A 20,594-nucleotide genomic window follows, 5' to 3' on the forward strand; every position below is an offset into this window, starting at 1 on the left:
TGGAGTTGCTGACGAATGGTTCTCACTTGGCTCTCAGCACCTCCGGTCCAGACACAGGACACAGGTCATCTGCGTGATGGAAAATCAAAAAACCACCACTGTGTCACACGTGGGCACTGCCTGGGAGGACACACGCCACTGTGCCGCACGTGGGCACTGCCTGGGAGGCATGTGGGCACCCCCTGGGAGGCACGTGGGCAGCCCCTGGGCATGACACGGCAGAGTGAGTCTGCATTGTGGATGGTCGGTCACCCAAGGGGACACTTGGCGTGCAGAGGCTGTGCTTAGGGTTTGGGCAAGTCCTACATCATTTCCAGGGAGGGATGTGGGCAGCCGCAGTTCAGTGTTCTTGGAGAGGACATCCAGGAGGGACCGTGATGATGATGATGGTGTCATAGCCAGGTCCCCACCCCTTGTGTGGACATCTCAGAGCTGCTGGCCTGCACTCTGTCAGGTGGCTACAGATGCCACTCTGGTGGTACAAACGCTGGCTGCTGAGTTGAGGCAGAGCCAGCTGTCCCCACGGTCAGTGTCCCAGCCGAGACCAGGCAGTCCTATCTGTCCACCCACTTCCCTGTAGGCACACACAGATTCTCTTTCTCTCTCTCTCTCTCTCACACACACACACACGGTTCCCTACTGGGCTGCCTCCCCTTCCTCCATCTCTCACATACCCCGGCCTGGTCCACACAGGTGCCTGGCAGGTTCAGCCGCCTTGGACCCTTGGGGTCTCATGCTCACAGAGCCGCTCCTGGGAAGGCACAAGACTCCTTGCGGGTGAAGCACAGAATTCCTCGTGGCTCTCCCCCTCGGGAAGCCCACAGCAGAGCTGTCCAAGCACGAGCTGAGTCTCAAGGGAAAGTGCATGTGTGTGCGCGGGGGCCTGTCACTCCTAGGTCAGTGTCTACATGTGGAAGTGCAGGTGCTGCCAGTCCACCAAGACCCCCACCATCTGTGCACCTGCCTGCCCACCAAGCTTGGGGAGCTCAGCCCTGGCCTCTGCCATCTCTGTTCCTCTGCTGGTTTCCTGCCAGTCCCGCATGTTGGTGAGCTATGGCCATACCTGCTACCCCCTGGGGGGAAGGAGTTAACACGGCTGCCCGCGCCATCCGTGACTGCTGTTCGCTTACAGAGTTAGGGGTGAAGGTAGGCCATGAAGACCCTCCCCAGGCAACAGGGTTGGTATCAAACGGAGTCCACGCTGGCTTGCTCAGGACAAGTCAGCCACCTGCAGCTCAGCCTGGTTGTGGCTGCAAGGGGCTGGTTGAGCACAGCCTGATAGAATGGAACTGGTGGGGAGGCAAGCGCGGGAGCTGTCCGCAGAGAGGATGCTGGCTGAAGCCGCAGGAGGAACGAGGCGCACCCAGGGCCGCTGGTCCCAGCTCTGCAGAGTGTGGGGAGCACAGTTCTTTTTCTCGCACACAGCCCAGGCCACTCTGCCATGCAGTGCCAGGCGGCTGGCACGAGGACTTCCTACTGCCTTTGAAGGCATCTCCTCAGGCCCTGTCTTTCCTGCACACCCAGCCCACAACGCAGCCCATGCCCAGCCTGCGGGGCTGGGTCGCTTCACAGGCGTCCCCTCCCCACCAGGCCCCGTCCTGAGCTGGCACCCTACTTTCCCACCCAGCAGCTCTTGCTCAATGGCAGTGCCCAGTGCCATGGCTGCAGATTGACACGATCCAACGGAGGGCAGGCTACCGTGGTGCTGGGATGTCGGGCTCAGGGGACCCTCCGATGCCCACTGGCCCCAGAGCAGGGGGCGGGTCCCTGGGGTCCCTTCTCAGGGAGGTGGGGTGAAGGCGCAGTGGGAGGTGTCCCCTAGGACACAGCTCCCAGGGGTCGGCCTAGGCTGGACTTTGTTCTGTTTTCCTCTTGCTCAGTGTGGTGACATGAGGTTAGCAGTCTTGGCTTCCCGTCGCCTGCACCCCCGGGGGGTGGTATCGCCGTAGACCTGCCGTTCAAGGCAGGCAGTCTGTGTGAGAGGGGCTTGGGAGATGAGGCAGCAACACAGGGCTGGGTAGGGCCTTCCGCACCTGGGGGAGCCTGGGAGAGGGACCCCTGAATGGCCCCAGCGCATGGGGTCCAGCGCCTGTCTGGAGCGGGGCTTCTCAGCGTGGAGTTCGTCACAGCTGCTCCTGGGGCACGAAGGGCCAGGGGCTGTGTCCACAGCACTGCGACCCAGGAATGGGCCTCTCTGTCCTTCCGAAAGCACCCTGGTGACCAGACACAGCGGGGAGCCCATGTCCACGGCCCTGCCAAGGAGAGGCCCATGTGGTGCCAGGAGCCACTGGAGCAGAGGCGTCAGCACGGTGCAGGGTTCTGCGCGCGAGTGGGAGCACGCCATCCACATTGCTCACAGGACCTGCGGCCTGGGGCCTGGCCGCGCTGTCCCAAGGGCTTGCACTGCACAAACGGAACACAGCGGAAGACACCACACAGATGCCATTAACAGTTTATTACTTTATTTCAATATTCTAGAAGGTGTGTACTCTCCACGGCTCTCCGGGCAGGGCCGGCGACAGGGGCGGTTTGGCAGAGGGCAACGGTGCACCGAGCCGCGCTGAAGGCTGTGGGGGCTTTGCTTCCAGGGTTCCATTCTTCCCGTGGAACCCACACTGGGCAGTCAGGATTAGAAGGGGATTAGACTGAGGCCTCTCGGCCTTACGTCAGCTATGACCTTGACGCCACGGGCAATGGCGCCAGCGAGGGGCTCTGCAGAAGGCCGGTGAGAGACGGCAAGTCGGAGGGAGGGGTGAGTACGTTAGCCAGGGAGCGCCAGGAAGGGTCAGCCAGGTTAGAGAAGGCGCGGCCCAGAGGAGCCCTCCTTGGTCCTTCCGGGCAGGTGGGCAGCTCAGGGGGCACGCGCGGGCCCCTAAGGTCGGGTGGGGGTGTGGGTAGGCGAGGGACGTTGTCTCCGCCGAGGTTACGGTTAGGGTGAGCCGGTGAGCACTGCCGTGCGCCTGAGGTCACGGCCGCTTTAGGTGACCAGCGAGACACCGCCAGGCCGCCAGAGAACGCCTGCAGTCCTGCTCCGCCACAAGTCCCGCTGGACCCGTGGGCTCTGCTCAGGAAGCCGGGGTGCCTCCTGAGGGCCCCAGGGGTCCCCGTTGCCTGCCTGGGGGGCCATCGCCCAGCCCACGCCTGCCTCCCGCTCCTCCCTCTGCCACGCACCAATTCGGCCAATCGGGGTGTGGGGGGCAGCCGCGCCCCTCTCTGTGCTGCCCCGCCATGGACTCTCACAGCTGCCCGGCCTGCATCCACTTGCCAAAAGCTCCCGCAACGCAGTAAACCACTCTGGGACTGTCTAATCCTGTTAGGGAAAACTCAAATTGACTTTAGGAGGTGAGAGAAGTGGCAGGGGAAAAAAAAACAAAGGAAGCGTGGATCACACAGTCATGCCCTCGCACGCTCCTGGACGGTGGGGTGTCCTGCAGGCAGTGCTCGGCCCAAGCGGGGGAGGGGGAGGGACGGACACAAAGTCGAGGGCTGGGGTCGCTGCCGGCCGCCATGGGCACGCGTGAGCACGTGGCCGGGCAACGCGAGGCACCATCGCCCGGGTTCCTCCGAGTGTGGCCCACGGGAAGCTAGGGCGATGGGCTGCTCCAGCCGGCTAGCTGGCAGGGTGTGCTGTTAAGGCGTTAGGGCGGTGGTGTTAGGAAGCGGGCTGGGGGCTCTGCAGCTGGCTGGGCTTCAGCGTCTGGCCATGGGCGATCCGGACCGACTGTCTCTCCCCCCCTAGGAAGGCAGACACAGGTGTGGTGTTAGTGAGCATGGGCCACGCAGCCGCACAGCCGGCCCCTCCCGCCTCCAGTGCAGCTTCCTCAAGGGCTAGAGACCCCGGGGAGATAGAGTACCCAGCCTGCCCTCCAGGTGCTGGTCACACGGAGGGCTGGTTGGAGTACGCTCCCAGCCATGCTTCCTGGGCAAACGCAGCTGGAAGGGAGGCAGAGAGCTGCTGACAGATGGGGTGGCGGTGCCATGTGGGCACGAGGGGAGGGGATGCTATGCGCCAGGGAGGTATGCCCTCCGTCAGGTCAGGTGTCTCCCCTGGGGTTAGCCTCCCATGTCTCTTTGGCCTTGGATCACATATTTCCATGGGGGCTGCTCTGCGGCAACACACGTGTTATTCCTGTTCAAGAAGCAACATGTCTGTCGAGGTGGCAAGTGCTGGCTCTGGTCCTTGGCATCTGCAGGCAGGTTGCTGCGGCCACGTGGTGACCTGCTGCTCTGGGAGCAGTTCCACCTGGCTCACAGTGCCCCATATCCTTACCACCGGCCTCTGGCTGCCACTGCCTGGTGCTGAGCCTGATCTGGGAAGCTGGCGTGGAATCTCCCTGTCGTCACACGTGTCCGCTGGGAGCACGCTGCCCAGCAAAGAGCCGGCTGGCTGCTCTTGCGCTCTCCCCTAGGCAGGGCCGGGCACTCCCCGTGTACCAGGACCACCCATGCAACCCTCACAGCCAAACCTGGATGTTGGGCACAGGTCAGGCTGAGTGCATGCTCGGCCCTCTGCAGGTGAGGAAGCCCATGCCGCTGGCACCAGGGCGGCGACGGAGGGACCTGAGGTGACACAGCTGAGGCCCTCGCTCTTCCCCTGTTGAACCACCCCAGCTGCCTCCCACGAGTGCGCAGGGCTGTGTGGAGCAGGCCCAGTGAGGACCACGGGGCTCCGACACCCGAGACACACAGTCTGCAGTGAGCACGGGGTGCCAGCGCTGCCTGGCTCCTGCCTCCGCTCCCACAGTGCCCCGCTCACTTCTGCCCTGCACATAAGCTCCTCTCCCAGGTTGAGTGTCCCTGCAGGGGGCCCTCTGCCCCTGGCATGTGCCCAGAAAGGCTCTGTGCAGGGTGTCCCTCAGCTGGTCCCTGCCCTGGCTCAGGCCTGGGACCTCCAGGGACCTCCCAGTGCCCCAGGACAAATGTGCCAACGTGGGAGGGTCTGCATACATCAGAGGGTGTTCCGAACAAGCAGGGCTTGATCCAGAATTCAGGTGAGGCCTCGGACGGTGGGAGCAGAACGGGCTGGCTGGCACCACGGCTCGCCCAGGGCAGACAAGAAATGGACACTAAGCCTGCCTGGGCCTGTGCCCTGCAGCCCTGCTGTCCGCACCCCACAGGCCTGACCCCATCTGTCTTTCCAAAGCCACAAGGGCCCGGAGGACTCCCCTGGGGGCCTCCTACCGACCTGAAAGCTGGACCCTGGACATGAGCCTGGGCCTGCAAAGCATTCAAAAGTGATACCTCTAAGGCGTGTCTGAGGGGCACCAGGCAATGCCATGTGGCTTCCCCACCGTGCCCACCGGGCTCTGCCATGCACACAGGACTGGTGTCACGGCCTGCCAGGCCATGTCCACCTTCCTGGTTCTTGGTCCACAAAAGCACTTTTTTCTTTCTGTTTTCCTTTCACCTCACAAAGCCTGCAGCAGAAGCCATTCTAAGCCGAGGGGCAGTCTTGCTCGCACACAGTGCTTGGCTCACAGTGGGTGCAGCGGCCTCAGAGTGCAAAGGCCTGACCTGCATTTCTGTGAATCCCTACTCAGTATTCACGCAGCCCTGGATCTCCAGGGCCTGGCCCTCGGCTCTGCCCAGAACAACGGCATTCACCCAGAGCCCATGGCTGGTGCTCCGGAGTGCCTGCCTCCTCCGTGCCAACTACCAAGGTAGAGCCCAGGAGCCTGGCCGGCTTCCTTGCTGCCATGACTTGGGCCACGGCCTTACGAGCTGGGTCAGCCACCCTGGGGTCCTTACCAGCTTGAAGAGCCTGGAGAGCGTGCTTTGCGCGTCAGCGCCCTTGAGGCCCTTGTGGGCTGACTTGTAGTCGGACACTCTGCCCCCGTAGCCAAACCCGGGCTTCTGGCCCTCGGCGCCCTGCAAGACAAGACCCCAGCAACTCAGGCTTGTGCTGCTTGGAGCTGCCACTGGGGCTCCACACGGCCTCGGGAGCCTGGTCTACACCCAGCAGGGTCCCCAGCTTTGGGGCTGCGGCAGCCCAGTGTCCCTGTTGTCACCACCTGTGCCGCCCCCATGCCCACACCATGGAGCTCTCCAGAGAAACCATGCCTGCCTGCCTGGGAAGTGGCCCATCACAGGTCAAGGGTGTGCGTGGGGCTGTGCCCAAAGCCAGGGTCCTGGGTGACCAGTAGGATTGGCTCCAGGGGCTTCCTGGACACAGTGAGATGCTGTGAGGAACCAGAGGAACCTCCCCCATGGTTGACCAGACCGGGCCAGGACCAACGCTGGTGCTGGGATCCAGGGGCCTATAGTCCCTGAATTGGGAAGAGTTCGAAGGCCCAGGGAACTCATGTGAGAGCAGCCAGACTCAGGGTTAACGTCCAGGTACCTCCCTCTGTGGGAGCCACCTCTGCCATAGCCTTCTCAGGCCGCCTGCACTTGGCAGCAGCTGCGGCCACACAGAACCGCAATGGCCTTGTCCATGCAGACATCAGGAGGGGGAGGGATGAGGGCTACGTGGTGAAGGTTAAGGGAAGGCAGTGCCACCCTGGCATCCCAGGGCTGTGCCCGGCCACACCGGGTCCATGCTGATACACAAGTGAGTAGCTCCCGGGAACTCGGTCCAGTCCACGGTCACGTTTATCCCCGGGCCACCTAGAATTACCCAGGAAGCAGACAACACAGTTTAGAGACAGAAGTGGGGAGTCTGTAAACTCGCAGCAGGTGCAGGGTCCTGTGGCTGCTGGCAGCTGACAGGGAACGCGGCACAGCGGAGATTGCTTTGGAAGGAAGAGAGCTGTGTAACTGTTAGTGGCATCTGGCCGGGGTCAAGCAGGGAGGATCAGAGACGCGCGTCTGGGTCCAAAGCAGCTCCATCAGGGGCTCCTGCTGGCACAGAAAAGCCAGAATCCGGCGGTGGGATAGCTAGTCCATGTGCGGGCACTCTGGCAAACAAGCCCAGGAAAAGCAGCTGCATCACACATGGACATAGAAAGTTCTGGCAAATGTCCTCACCCCGATTCTGAGCAGTGAGGAGCAGGAGGCTCACAGGGTGCTGGACTGCATCTCTCTTGGGCCCCACCTGCTTCCCTGTCCCTTCCCTGTCTCCTGTCCCTCCATCTCTCCATTAAAGTCCTTTCACTCATGGCTGGGAAGCTCACGCTCTCACGGCCTCCGGACCAGCATGTGAGGGTGTCCCAGCATTCCAGTGGACTCAATGTCCAGTCCCTAGGCTGCGGGTCACTCTTTCACTCCAGAAACCCTGAGTTCTATTCAGTGAGCTTAGGTCAGCAAACTCAGCCAGCCTACACCTGCGGGCTCCTTGCACTGGCCAGGACGCACCTGCGGGCTCCTCCCACTGGCCAGGGCGCACCTGCGGGCTCCTCCCACTGGCCAGGGTCCACCAGCTGCACCTGGTCTCTGGCCTCTTACAAGCAGCTTCCTCGCCCCCCGCAGAATGTCCATGCTGGGGTGGCCATGGGGGCCAGGCAGCCCCAGTTCTGTCTCAGACACCAGTGCCCTCCCCGGGCAGGGGGCCATGAGCCCTGCTTGAGAGGAGGCGAGGTGGTGCCTGGTTCCAGCATCTGGAGCCGGGGGTTGGATGTCCCGAAAGGCAAGAGCCAGTTCCACTGGAAAACAACCTCTGGCCAGCACGGGTGGGCAGATGGCGTCCCCGGGAGAGAAAAGGCAAGTTAAGCAACTGAAAGAGCAAAACAAAAGTCAAGTGGCCGTGCGGGTGGCGGGGAGAGGCTGGGCGCAGTGTGTGGCACCTACCCAGCTAAACCGGCTGAGAGACAGTCCTCGTCCCTGTTGAGCAAGAGAGAGCATGGTGGTCACTGCAGAGTACGGAGAGGCAAACAGCTCCCTTGGGGCCCCGCCCAAAGCTGCCCCCGAGGGCGGCAGGGTCAGGGCTGGGGGCAAGGATGCTGGGGCCCACTGGCACAGCCAGGAAATACTGCCCAGCTGGGCTGGCCAGCACAGGCCGCGCGGCTGCAGGCAGGGGTGTGTCGTGTGGCGTGGGTGCACCCGGCCGTCTTTTTGGTACGTGTTGGGATTTGGGGAGTTTACCCATGAGGTGGTGATGAATCCAGACACTCACCTTGCCCTGTGACGGAGGGGGCGTGCGTGGCGTCACCTGGAAGATACACACGGGGCTGGGCTGCAGCAGCACAGCCTCGCCCTCCCACAGGGCCCTCCCACCCCCTGCTGCTCGGCCCTGCAGAGCTATGGAGGGGGACCGGAAGGCCTCAGAGTTTCTAGCAGCGGCCACAGGACCCCTCCCACCTCCTCCAACCCCACACCTCCTCCCCCACACTGCCCCTCACCTGCTGTGCCCCGGGTTTGCAGCCAGGAGCCTGCAACTTCCTGCTTGCCTCTAACAGACCTGCTTCCTGCAGGGACGAGGCCCCTACAGCCTTCACGGCACCCCGTCCCCAGCCAACACCACTGGCTCCGTTTCTCACATAGGACAGCTCATGAGCAGATGCCGACTCAGCACGGTTATCATTAACTGCAGGGCCGATGCTGTGTGCACTGCGGTCCACAGGACGTGGACCCACCAGGAAAAGGCCACATCCACTGCAACATAGCTCACTGTGGCCCGTGTCCACCACTGTAGGGTCATACCCACTATGGGTACGGATGACTACATGGCCTGTATCCAGTGTGGGAGGAATCCTTGGTTGTCCGTGCTCCCCGAGTCCTCCCTTCCAGTCCTCAGCAGCCACGGTTCTTTTACTGTCCCCAGGATTGGGCCAAGTTCCCATGCTGAAGCTGGCCCAGCCCAGCAGGAAATTCCTTGCAGCGACAGGTATGCCTCGGGAGCCACGGTTGAAACCGGACCGGGCACAAGGGGTAAGTGGCCGAGGAAGGCTTTGGGTCATTTCTGTGTGACGAGCGCCCACCCTCCTCCTGTCATCAGTTCCACTCCCTGCCTTGCCACTTACAATGTTCTTGAAGAAGTGGACTACAGGGTTTTCATCTTGAGGCCGGCCATGTGTTGACTTCTGGGGTAGAGAGCCGTAGTGGGCAGTTCTTGCATGGTCCTGAAAGAGACGTGTGGCCTCAGGGCCCGTCCATGGCCCCTGCTGCCCACCCTCAAGGAAGCTCTCTTTGTGCCTGGGGGCTGCCTCTGTCTTGGGACCGGGAATTTATGCCATGCTGCCAGCCATGCACCACCAGACAAGGTGCAGTCCTTGGTGTCAGGATGTGGCCAGCACAGGCTCACCGTGTGGCTGTGACCGACAGATGGCCTTCAAGGTCGTGGATAGGTCCCAGCCAAGCAGAGGCAGCAAAGGCCCAGCCCTGAGAAAAGCATGTTCTTTCTCTCGGTAGTCACACCCAAGGCAGCCCCGGCAGCTGGTTCTGGGTCTGGGTCTGGGACATTGTCAGCCCCTGCTTGAAGTCCCAAGCAGATATGTTCCCCTCACCTGGAGACTCGGCCCTGGCTCTGCTGCCCAGATCCCAGGCGTCTTAGCCATACCCAACTGCACCAGGGCCAGGTGGGGCCCCCCTGCGTGGGCATGTTTCCTGCTAGAATGCCTAGTGGACTGACAGGTGGGAGAGAGTCCAGTTTTATGCCCTGGCTCTGACCACTCGTTGGCAGAGACCAGCTCCCCACATGTTGTGCTGTGCGCTTCCAATCACAGCAGTGCCCCCACCCTAGTCCCCAGGCTGTGATGAAACTAGACAAACAGGATTGGCAAGAACACACCCGCTATCACAACCCAGTGTCCCTAATCACAGCGCCAGCAAGGTAAGCGGTGCCATGGAGGGTCTGCACCGGGCAGTTGGTGTGGATTGCACAGTGCTGCTCTGAAAGTGGCAGGAGAGGCGCACGCTGCTCTGAGACCCTGCCAGCACAAAGGCAGAAACTCCTCAGGGAACTCACAGCATGCACGAGTGTGGTCAGTTGTAAGTCAGCTCCGAGAGGCAAGAGTTAGGGATCGGACCCATTCAAGAACAAGAAACCTGGCGTCCCGTGGCTCCCACAGGAGCCCACACGGGCAGTCAGCAGCAACTGTTGGCTGAGCTGACATGCAGGCCACTCAGGCTCACCGCAGAGTCAAGCCCCTGGACAGGACAACTGTCCCAGAATAATGGACAGTTTGCTTATGGGCACAGCGCGGAGCAGCTGGACTGGACTCGGGTTAGTCTGTATAACCGTCCATGCTCAGACAATCGCAGGGAACCGTGCGGTGTGAACATGTGCGTTCTGGTGCAGCTAGTGACCTCCGGCCACAAGGACACTTTGACCTTGATATTTCTGTAATCTAGCAGTTAGATAAAACCCAAGATGAAAAGGTCTGTGCAATATCATGAAAACACCCAGGATATTAGATATAATTCTAACAGGGCATGATGACATGTGTATGCTAAGAGTTAGAAGTCAACGGAGACTTGGAGACCCAGACTACATGAGTGGGAAGGTTTGACACAGTGAAGCCAGTTCTTCATACAACCCACAGGTAGAAGAGCCAGAAGGATTTTTCACAATGTTTCTAGAACTCTCTGGAAATATAAAGGAACAAAAATAGCCAAATAACTGAAAAAGAGCAAGAGGTGGACTCGCTCTGTGGCCAAAGCGATCGAGGGAGAGGGGAGGACAGGGAGGGTGCGGAGCATGGAGGGACAGAGCCGAGCCCAGGGATGCCAAGGGAGAAAGGCCGGCTTTGAAGAAATGATGCTGGGAAAGTTGGACACACACAGGCAAAACTTAGAAACCTCAGTTCCGACTCATACCTCCTGGAAGCCGTCAGGTCACCGTGGGCTCCATCGCCACAGTCTGCACACCTGTGCAAGGTCAGACTGTAACACCCAGCAGAAAGTGGTCATGACCCAGCTCCAGAGAAATGCTCGGGCCTGCCCTAACACCTGGCCAGGAAAAGGAAAGAAACGGACAAGGGGGCTTGGTCCAAGGGCAAACTCACAGGCTGTCAAACACCCCTGAACGGGGGGAAGGATTTGTATAGCAGAATTTCAAAACTCGGGGGGAAGCAAGTAAGGTCCCAGTTAACTAAAACAAGGATCCCAGTGCCCGAGAATGCCAATGGCCACTGGAAAAACGCAGGTTGCACCAGGAGGTAACTGGGCACGGCTGCTGGTGGCAGGAGTGAAGACACAGGGTCGCTGGGGTGCTCCTGCCCACTGTGGGAGCCACTGTACTTCCTGAACCCACTGCCCCGTGCCATCTCATTTACATGCTTCATTCAGGAAGGTTCTGCAAGAGGAAGCAAAAGATGTTTACTCTGGCATGAGTGTGTTCAAAGCCACACATAGGTGTTGCAGCACTTGCTGTCCAGGGCTGTGAGGCTGGACCATGGCAAGGGAGCCAGGTGAGCACGTGGGGCAGGGGCAACATGTGCCGCTGGCGCTGGCAGCTTCAGCCACCTGTGCAAGTGTTGCAACCTGGGCCTGCGCACCGGGAGCAAGTCGCTTTTGCTGAACAAGCCGGCCCTCCAGCGCGGCCTGTCCGCACGCAGGCGACGTGGGACCCAGGGCCCCTGGTTTCACTTCGACATCTTCCCAACAGAATCCCGCCCAGGCAGTCTGGTCTGCATCATGGCTCCTGGCACACTGGCCACTTGGTCAAATGCCCGTGCCTGCTCAGCTTCCTGCCTGCGAATCTGATCCCTCTGGGGCTCAGTGAGCGGCTTCGCCATGCTTTCTGGCACTTGGCCTGTCCCAGTGGGCACAGTGTCTCTCGGACCACCCCCCGGGCATGCACCTGAACTTCCCTCCTTTCAGAGGATCAAGACACGACACTTTCCATTTCTACCTTGCTTTGTTTAGCTGTCGCTCCCGCGTTTGAAGGAACACAGACCCCACCCCCCACCCACCCGGCGTGCTGGCTGACCTGGCCATGACATTGCTGCCCCAGGTGCCTCCGGCAGAAGGGAAGCCCGAGTCCTGGGGAAGCCGGGGCTCTGCACGCAGCCCCAGCGTGCCATGTGAGCGCAGCCCTGGCGACCAGGGCGGTAGGTCAGAGCAGCAGAAGCGAGAGACCCAAGCCCACCTGGGGGCCGTGGATGGCAAGAGGCCTTCCGGTAGCAATGTGTCAGCCTGTGCCTTTGGCGCTGCAAGTCTAGGATGCGGGAAGGCCAGAAACAGGGTCAGTTGTGCTAGAAGAGGAGAAATGTACGCGGTTGGGGAAGGCACGGCGAACGAGTGGTGGGCAGGACAGAAAGGAAAGACGCACACCTCTTGACAGAATGCAATCTGCGAGTACACACTTAGGAGCCAGGGAACCTGACCACTCACCTCTGCAACAGGCGCCTGCTCGCGGCCCTGTCCCTGCACTGCCTGCTCTCGCCAGCAGGGGCTCCCGCACACCAGGTCTGGCTGCCAGCCCCGGCTCTAGGTTGGATTCTGCGCTCTTCCACCTTCCGTGTTCACTCCGGATGCACCCTTGCACTTGGCTTTGTGCACAGGGATAAGCTGCAGGGGCTGTGTCAGCCGAATGAGTGTTGCACCTGCAACACTCGTGTCTCTGGTTATCTATGCCACTGCCAGGATGGCCATTCAGGAGCTCACGCTGAGACTGGCCCCGCCCCACGTCACTATCACCCACTTCTGTGAGCACCAGGGGAGAGGGTGCAGGGACCGGGAGAGGCTGGTGAGCTCAGGGTCTCTCCGCCTTGCCCAGGATTTAGCGGCAACTCTCCTCTCCTAGGGGAAGGGTAAGTCACGAGACACAAGCAAGCCCAGCGGCTGGACAGTCGTCCTTGGTAGCCAGGCGCCCAGCCCAGCAGCTCCCCAGCAGCCGTGGCCATGAGCAGCAGACGAATAGCCAGCACAGGACCGGCTGTGGCTCATGCAGCCTAACCTCAATAGTGGCTCATTTGTATCCCTTCCCTGGTAAGGCAGTGTTCGCTGGATCATCCCAGCTTCCCCCGGAAGGCCAAGTACCCCTCTAGTCTGCTGTCTGTAGGCCCTGTCCTTCTGTGAGCCGGAGCTGGGCCCTTCTAGCTGGGGCCACTCACCTGGCTCTCCCTGCTCGGAGCCTTGCCACCTCACAGTGGGGGTTGCTGCAGGGCTCGGCGCTGGGCACATCTGGGCTAGGTCCCTGTGTATGGCAAGTGGCACCATGTCCACAAGCAGGGACAGCTTTCCCCCTGGCGTTCTCAGGGCTGTCACCCCACGTCCAGGAATGCACATTTCTCTCCCTGAACATGGGGAGGAGGAAAGAGGGGACCTTGCCGGGTTTCATCACAGCATGAGTACCACCTTGCTCGCCCTTGGTGTCCAGGAACACCAAGGTGGTCAGCGCTGCCTTCAGGCCAGTGCTCAACTCACACACATGGACTCTGAGGCCCGCAGCTGGCCACATGCTCAACTTCCTGTTCCATGGCTACGGCCTTCAGACTGTGCTGCCGAGCAAGGCTGAGATGGCCTGGATGGAGTGAGGGCCTCTGACTCCGTCAGGCGGCAGCGGAAGGATGCCCAGCTGCTCACGTGACCACGAGTTGGGGATGGGGGAAGGAAAATTCTAAAATCCTGTGCCTGGTTAACGCAGCTGCCCATTACAGACTCCCCTTACACTCAGATATAAAGCTAGGCATTTGGAAAATCAAATGCCCAATTGAGAAAAAGAAATTACCATTATTGGAGTTAGCCAGGAGGTGGGCCGAGACCCAGGGAGTCGGCTTCCATTGTTATTCCTGGAAAACGAGCTCCAAGCTGACTCAGTGGAAGCTCCCTTAGCTCGTCCACCATGGGAGGCCACGGCTCCCCACCCTGAGATGGGCCGGCCGGCGCTCCTCACTGTCCACACCATCAGAGCCAACCACAATGCATCCGTGACAGACCCAGTGCGGAGATTACAGGCACCACGACAGGTTCCCTGGTGGTGCTGGAGCGGCCGAGCAATGCCTAGCACCATGTACCCTGCACGGCATGGCCTCCTGTGCCCCCCTCACCATGGTCCTGGCCACCTGCTGGTTCCCTCTCACCATAGTAGGAAAGAGCCTGGGGTGGGAATCTGGGACAGGCGGGCATCCCAGCATGCACCAGGGCTTCCCATGGGACCTGAGAGCTTCCAGTCCACCCAACACCTCTTGTCCCTGGATGGTGGGTATCTGGTGGTTAGGCTGCCCCAGTTCTGCCCCCAGGGCCACCAGCCCGGCTGAGCAGGCAACAGTGCATCAGGGGGTTGCAGGAATCGCCCTCCTCCCTCGCCCCCGTGGCCCTGAGCAGCTCCTACTGGTCCCACTAATCTTACTAGATGGCCGGGCTCAGCCAGGCATCCCGCGGGCAGCTTGTTCCATGAAGCATGTGTCACTCTAGAGGCTCCAGGCTGCGGCATGCCGGGAGGACCTCATCCTTGGAGCACGGTGTGGTGCGGCTCACGGGGCAGGTGAAGCAGGGCCCTCGGGCCTCCTGTGGGGTGGGCGTCTCCCGACGCAGGCTCCTGCAGGCAGGAGAACCTGGAGCTGGGTGGGGTGGGCGTCTCCTGACGCAGGATCCTGCAGGCAGGCTTCCTGGGTCTGGGGGACGTGGTGCTGGCGGCGAACACACAGGGCTGTGCCAGTCCCATTGGAAGGCAGTGTCCGAGGCTCAGATGGAACCACTCAGCTCCCCCTCAGCCCCCAAGCCCCTGCTGTGCAGCGAGCTGTCGGAGCAACAGCTCCCACTGCCTTCTCCACGGCGACACGAGGCCCACAGTGACCACCCGAAGGTCTCTTTGCAGCCTTGCCAGTTGAGGACCCACTTGCATAGCGGGGCTGGGACGTGGCTGGGAGCTTGGCGGCTAGTGCTGGGGTGGCCATGCACAGGCCATGTGGCATGCCAGGATGGGTCCTGGCAATTGGCTGCTATATCCGGGTGCTGGCCTGGCCTTGCTGACACAGCCTTTAGAGCCACTGGAATCAGAGTTGCCTTGGGCAGGCAGGGAGTCCTCATCCTTGGAGAGGTCCAAGGGTGGCCTGGAGGACAGGCAGGTGGCACATGGAAGGCCAGGGATGCCACAAGCTGAGGTCCAGCAAGCCACCTCCAGCTGCCTGGTGCCAGGGTTGTAGATGGCTATGCCACAGCAGCCCTCCCCTGGTGCCCTGCGGAGGCATCTGCAACAGTGGACACTTAAATGAACACTGACCCCACAGTGGGGCTCTACAGGGTGTCTGCATCCAGGGGCAAGGCCACACTGGGGGCCTGCGATTCCCTTCCCACTTGACGGTGCCATGGCTGCTTTGAGTGCAAGGGAAGGATGTTCCTGGGAACCGCCAGCTGGCCGCGCTCCTGTCCCTGCAGCAGGGGAGGGTCTGGCCTTGACTGCATCCTGGACTCTTGCTCCCACGTGTGGCCTGAGCCCTCTGGGGCCTTCCGACGTAGGATGGGGCTGAAGGGTGCAGGTCTCTGGGTGCCGGCGGCCAGAACGGGCAGTGTGGGCAGCACTGCGAGGAGGCTTCCCATGGCAGAGCCACTCCGTCCCCACGGCAGACTGCTCTTCTGCTGCGGGTTCTGCACCGTCTCCCTGTTGGATCCTCACTTCCCAGCTTGCTTGCTTCTGAGCTCTTTGAAGCGGCTTCATTGTCCCCTCGTGCCCGTCCTGGCGTGGATTCCGAGCCAGGTACGTGCCTGTTTGTCCTGATGTGGTTTCCAAGTGGCGTTCGAACTTGTGGCGTGAACTTGAGCTCAGTCCTCCTGTGGCAGTGGGTTGGTCCTTCTCCCTCTTACTGGTGTTCTTGCTGGGGGAGGGGTCCTACGTCAAGCCAGCCACCCCCCCCCAAGTTCCTGAGCTGCACCGGAGGTTCTGGTTCTGACACTCTGGCCTGGAGTCTTGTGAGCCTGCAGCCCAGCGCCCGTCCTGTGGTTCATTCTTCCCGCCCAGGCCCTGGACAAGCACCCTTCTTCTCCAGTCCAGAATGGTCCCACCCCACAACCCAGGTGGCTAAATCCGCCAGCGGGAGGCACTACTTCGGGGACCGGAGCCCGTGCCACGGCTGAGGGCAGGAGCTCTTGCTTTCTCAGTGGGGAGGGGCGCCCCAGACTGGCTCTGCTCTCAGCTCTCAGAGTGGCCCACCTGTGGCTCCTGACTCCTGCTCCCTGCAGGGCATTGTGGCCTGGCAGAGGTGGTGCCTGGTCACTGGGGATGGTGCCCAGAGCCTACACCCTCCGTGCCTTAACTCACGCCTGGCTCCTCTTCTGTCACAGACCCTTGCACACACATGTGCAGATTTGCACGCACACCTATTTGAGTTTGCTCCTGGTTGGCGCTCAGCCACCCAGCACCGGCTGCACGTCCATCAAGGCAGGGTTCTGGTGTCCAGCACCACCTTGCCAGGTGTCCCACACAGGGAGGGGGTGGGGAGGGCAGTGTGCCCGCACACCACTATGGCCTGGCACAGGCTCCCTCCACACTGCAGCCCCCAGGCATTAGTGCCAGTGACCAAGCAGTCCCCAGTGGCTGCCTGCAGCCCTGTTGTCAGGGATGTCCACCCTGTGCCCAGCAGCAGACGCCCAGGCGGGCAGCAAGCCCCTGTGTGCCCCAGGCAAAGCCCCACCTGGGCTGCAGAGCCTGGGCTGCAGAGCCTGGGCGGCTGCCGATCCCTCCCCTCCCCCTGCACCCACCTGTACCGGGGCAAGAGTTCCTTCTCCGCCCCCTCCAGCACACAGGGAGGTCACAGGAGGCCCCTCCCACGGAGGTGCTGCATGCCTGTTCCTTACCTTGTCCACTCTCCCAGCTGGCGACAGCCTCTGCCTGCCTGTGAGCGTGCAGAGTTCACAGGCAGGCCTCCTGCCGTGCCCACCGAACTGCAGCGTGCAGGCCGCATGGACTTCAGCCTGCACCAGTGGAGTCCAGCGAGCACCAGTGAATGCTAAGTACCTGTGAGACACTGGGTTCCATGCAGACTTACACACAGGCCCTGAGCAGGCTGGCTTTCAGCTGGCCATCTGTGGGTCACCACTGACCCTGGCCAAGGGAGCCCCACGGCATGACTGTCCTTGCCTGTGGCTGTTCAGACTGCTGCCTGACAGCCACGCCGTGTGTCCCAAGCGGCCGGCCTCCAGGTCCCAGGCCAAGGACCTGGAAGCAGGCGCTGACTGCCCCTCTTGGCCTTCCCTGTTCTCCGACTCTGCTCTTGCTGTGTCTGCCCCGGGCCCGCCTCCGCGGCTCTGCCAGAGTTCACAGATGTCACGGGGTGACCTGCTGGAGCTGAGACCCGGTGAGCATAGCGCTCCCGGTACCGCAGCAGGGGCCGCGGCTGGGCCTTACCTTGTACATGCTGCACAGCCCAGGCTGGCTGCGGGTGCTGCAGGGCAGAGGGCTCCTGCTCTGCCTGAGCCACGGCACCTGCTGGGGACACAGAGTGTGCGTGAGTCCGGCATGGTCCCTGGGCAGAAAGCAATGGCTGTGTGGAGACGGTGTGGGCTGAGGGTGGTGAGGGCCTGGGGAAAGAGGAGAGGAAGGGAGAGGAAGGGTGGGGAGAAGGAGGAGAGGAGGGGTGAGGAGAGGAGGGGTGAGGAGAGGAGGGGTGAGGAGAGAAAGGGAGGGGAGGAGGGAAGGGAGAGGAAGGGAGAGGAAAGGAGAGAGGAGGGGAAGGGAGGGGAGGAGACAAGGACGGGGGAGGTTGGTGAGGGCCTTCAGGGAAGCCGGTCAGTCACACCCAGGACCAAGGCACAAGAGAGGGTGTTGGGATGGCACAGTCCCTACCGGTATGCCCTGGCCCCGCCCAGACCGCGTGGCTCAGGGACACGTGGCTGCTCCAGCAGACGACGAAGGCGTGACCGCGTGCAGGGCAGAGGAAACCTACCTTCCGTGCGGCTGACCTCGTGTCTTCAGCGAGTCCCCGACAAGTGTGTGAGAGCCTGCACTGTGGGCACAGACCCTGCTGCCCGGTGGGGCTGGTGGGGGGCGCCAGCGTGGGCCAGGGCCCTGCTGCCAAGTCTCTTGCTGGGACTGGTTCAGGGAGGTCAGTAGGAGTAAGAGCTTTAGCCTATTCGCCTGCTGCAAGCCCCCGAAGGATCCTGGATCCCGGCATGCCCCTCATGTCACTGCTCTATCCTGCACCTGCCACATGAGCCCCCTCTGAAGACATGGGGGGTAGTCGGCTGTAGGCACGCCTGCAATCTGCCCAATCCACAGCAAAATGAGAGAGAGCGCGCAAGAAGCCAAGTTAAGCATGGCTGGGTGGTGCCTCCTGTGCGCGCCAGGTGAATGGCACATTTTCAGTAAGTTATAGCTGGGCGTGCACGTGGCACTGGGCCTTCGGGTTCTCTGGGGGCACTGCAGGCTGGGCACAGCCATCTGTCTCCTGACCCAGCTGCACGCACCAGATCCTATACCACACAGGCTGGCATGGCTGGTGACCACCCTGTGTGACACGTCCCTATGGGTCTGGTGAAAGTACCTGTGCCCACTGTGCCATGGCATGGGGGTTGCCAGCCAAGTGGGGAGCCCTGGCAAGAGGCCCCAAGTGTTTCCTCCACACAGCCTCCCCTGGGGACGCAGGAGCGTCTTGCCATGGCAGCCAGAGCGCCTGGGAGGTGCGTGGCCTGTCTCATGTCTCCTACTCCCCAGCATGCACAGGACGTCACAAATGGGAGCCTCAAACGGAGAAGGAACAGCTAGGCAAACAGGAAGGTGAGGTCTCCAGAGGACACAGCTGCCTCGGTGGGCAGAGGCGGCGGTGGGCAGCAGGGGTGCCTGCCCAGCTCACAAACACAGTGACACAGGGACCCCCAAAAGCCAACTCATAAGGTCACGGGCAACGACTAGACTGCACCACTACTACACCACGCATGGTCTGGTACATTGTTTTAATAAGTGCATACAAAGGCAGAAATACACAGGAAGCAAAATGTGTCACAAACCAAGTTGTGATCCAGTCCCCAGAAGGCACTCCCCCCTTAAATACACAAACTTAACTTCCCCAGCCACGCCACGGCCCACGGGAGACAGTCCACGGGAGATGGCCCACGGGAGACAACCCACGGGAGACAACCCACGGGAGACAGCAGGACAGAGCAGGTGGACAGTCGCCCATCAGGGCAACACTGCTTCAGCAAGATCCTGCAGGAGCTCTGCGCCAGCGTCTGCCAGGGCAGAGCCGAGCATGCCCACTCCTGCAGCATCTCTGGCCACGCCTGCCATCCTCCTGAGCGCCTGGTCTTGGCCCTCAGAGACAGGGATGGGCTGTGCCTTCTTCCTGCTGCTCTCTGGGCACACACCATTGCCTCCCACAAGCTGCCAGGCACATGCCACACGGGGGAGACCATGTCAGCCCTACAGAAGCGGGTCACTTGGCAAACTGAAATGCCACCAAAGCCAGGCACCAGCTGGCTGAACTCTGTGCAGCCTGGCTGAGTGCTCGCCGCTGCCCAGCCTGAGGGAGAGGCCGGGCACGCTGAGTCACACAGCACCAGCAGGCTGACACCCAGGGCTTTCACCATCAATCACGCAGCAGTGTGAGCAGCTTCAGTGCGGGCGGCCTGGGCGGGCAGGGGTGCTGCCTCCTCTGGGAGCCCCTCCTTCCACCACAGAGCCACAGGATCAGCCACCAGGTCCCCATGGGCCCCATCCTTAGCTTGGTGACAGCAGTGAAGTGGTGGTGGGGTGTAGCTCCATCTTTCCCCAGAGCCACCCTGAGGGCCTGGGCAGCAGACAGGCTGCCCTGACTTCCCACAGCCCAGGAGGGCACGCTGAGGAATGCACCCGCACCCTCAACAGCCCCAGAGGTCGAGGAGGGTTATACAGCCCAGGGATGGCCGGACCCATCAGGCCTGGGGCTGCGGGGGAGGGCAGGGGTGCTGTGGGGTGGGCGATGCACAGCCCCACTGGGGTGCTGAGAGTGGAAGGGGGTGCATGGCTGTCCCGGGAGGCCTTGCAGGAATCCACCTGCAGTCGGTGTGGAGCAGTGGAGCTTGGCTGCCCCACACCGACTGGAGGGGGGCGGGGATAGGCTGAGTCCTCAGGCTGCCTTCTTCCCAGGTCCGGGCCCCCACAGGACCCTCCTCTGCCTTGCTCAGGTCAGCAGTAAAGTCCGTGGGCGCCTCAGTGTTTCAAAGCCAGCTATTTACAACCTCTACTTTCACAAAAGACTGCAGAACCTTTTTTCCTTTTTTAAATCCTGGATAATCTATCGCCAAGGAGATTCACTCACTCTGAATCTTTGGGAAAACGCTCATGATTTTAAAGGACACATGTGTATGTGTTCATATGCACACCTATGTGCTCTGCCAAATGTCATGCTGGTGACATGCCGCTTCCCCGAGACCAGCACTGCTGCCTGAGGTTGGCTTGGTGCTCGCTGGCTCACACCGCATTGTCTAAGCAGGTGGTCCCTGTCCCTGAGTGACACTCCATGGCTGAGGTCTCCGACTGCCACCCCTTGGCACGGGGTTCGGCCTAAGAGCCCAACACCCTAGGAAGGTCACAGTCCTGGCATGGCCATGGCTTGCCAGTCCTGCCAGGTAAGCCAACTCCTGGGGAAGTGGGCACGAGGCAGGGCGCTGCGTGGCAGTCACCTTCGTGAATGACACTGCAGGGGCCAGTGGGACAGGGGAATCTTGCAACACTGAGGCTTCACCAAGCGCTGTTCCCACACCGGGCATGGCCATGTCACACCCTGTACCCCAGGCCCGGAGCACACGGTGGGGCCATGCTGGACACTCGGTTACACCATGTGCTGTTCCCACACCGGGCA

The 20,594-nt window shown here is 61.6% G+C and overlaps 1 protein-coding gene across 7 annotated transcripts in view; it reads right to left on the bottom strand.

Moving 5' to 3' along the window:
- Positions 1 to 3,305: 3,305 nt before the first annotated feature.
- Positions 3,306 to 20,594, bottom strand: part of LOC121159739 (myelin basic protein) — a 53,985-nt gene continuing 36,696 nt past the window's right edge. The window contains exons 5-10 of one of the 7 annotated variants that reach the window (XM_040985143.1): positions 17,165 to 17,242; positions 8,898 to 8,996; positions 8,051 to 8,086; positions 7,726 to 7,758; positions 5,749 to 5,868; positions 3,306 to 3,735 (exon numbers count right to left, since the gene is read on the bottom strand). In XM_040985143.1, the coding sequence (XP_040841077.1) occupies positions 3,691 to 3,735; positions 5,749 to 5,868; positions 7,726 to 7,758; positions 8,051 to 8,086; positions 8,898 to 8,996; positions 17,165 to 17,242 (411 nt within the window). In that variant the 3' untranslated portion in view covers positions 3,306 to 3,690. Of the gene's footprint in view, positions 3,736 to 3,791; positions 5,869 to 7,725; positions 7,759 to 8,050; positions 8,087 to 8,897; positions 8,997 to 17,164; positions 17,246 to 18,691; positions 20,517 to 20,594 lie in introns of those variants that run through there. The other 6 variants (XM_040985147.1, XM_040985145.1, XM_040985148.1 and 3 more) reach the window with 6 other exon arrangements.

This window comes from Ochotona curzoniae, unplaced genomic scaffold (genome assembly GCF_017591425.1).
Source record: "Ochotona curzoniae isolate NIBS_2020 unplaced genomic scaffold, NIBS_Ocur_1.0 contig_43, whole genome shotgun sequence".
Classification (NCBI taxonomy): domain Eukaryota; kingdom Metazoa; phylum Chordata; class Mammalia; order Lagomorpha; family Ochotonidae; genus Ochotona; species Ochotona curzoniae.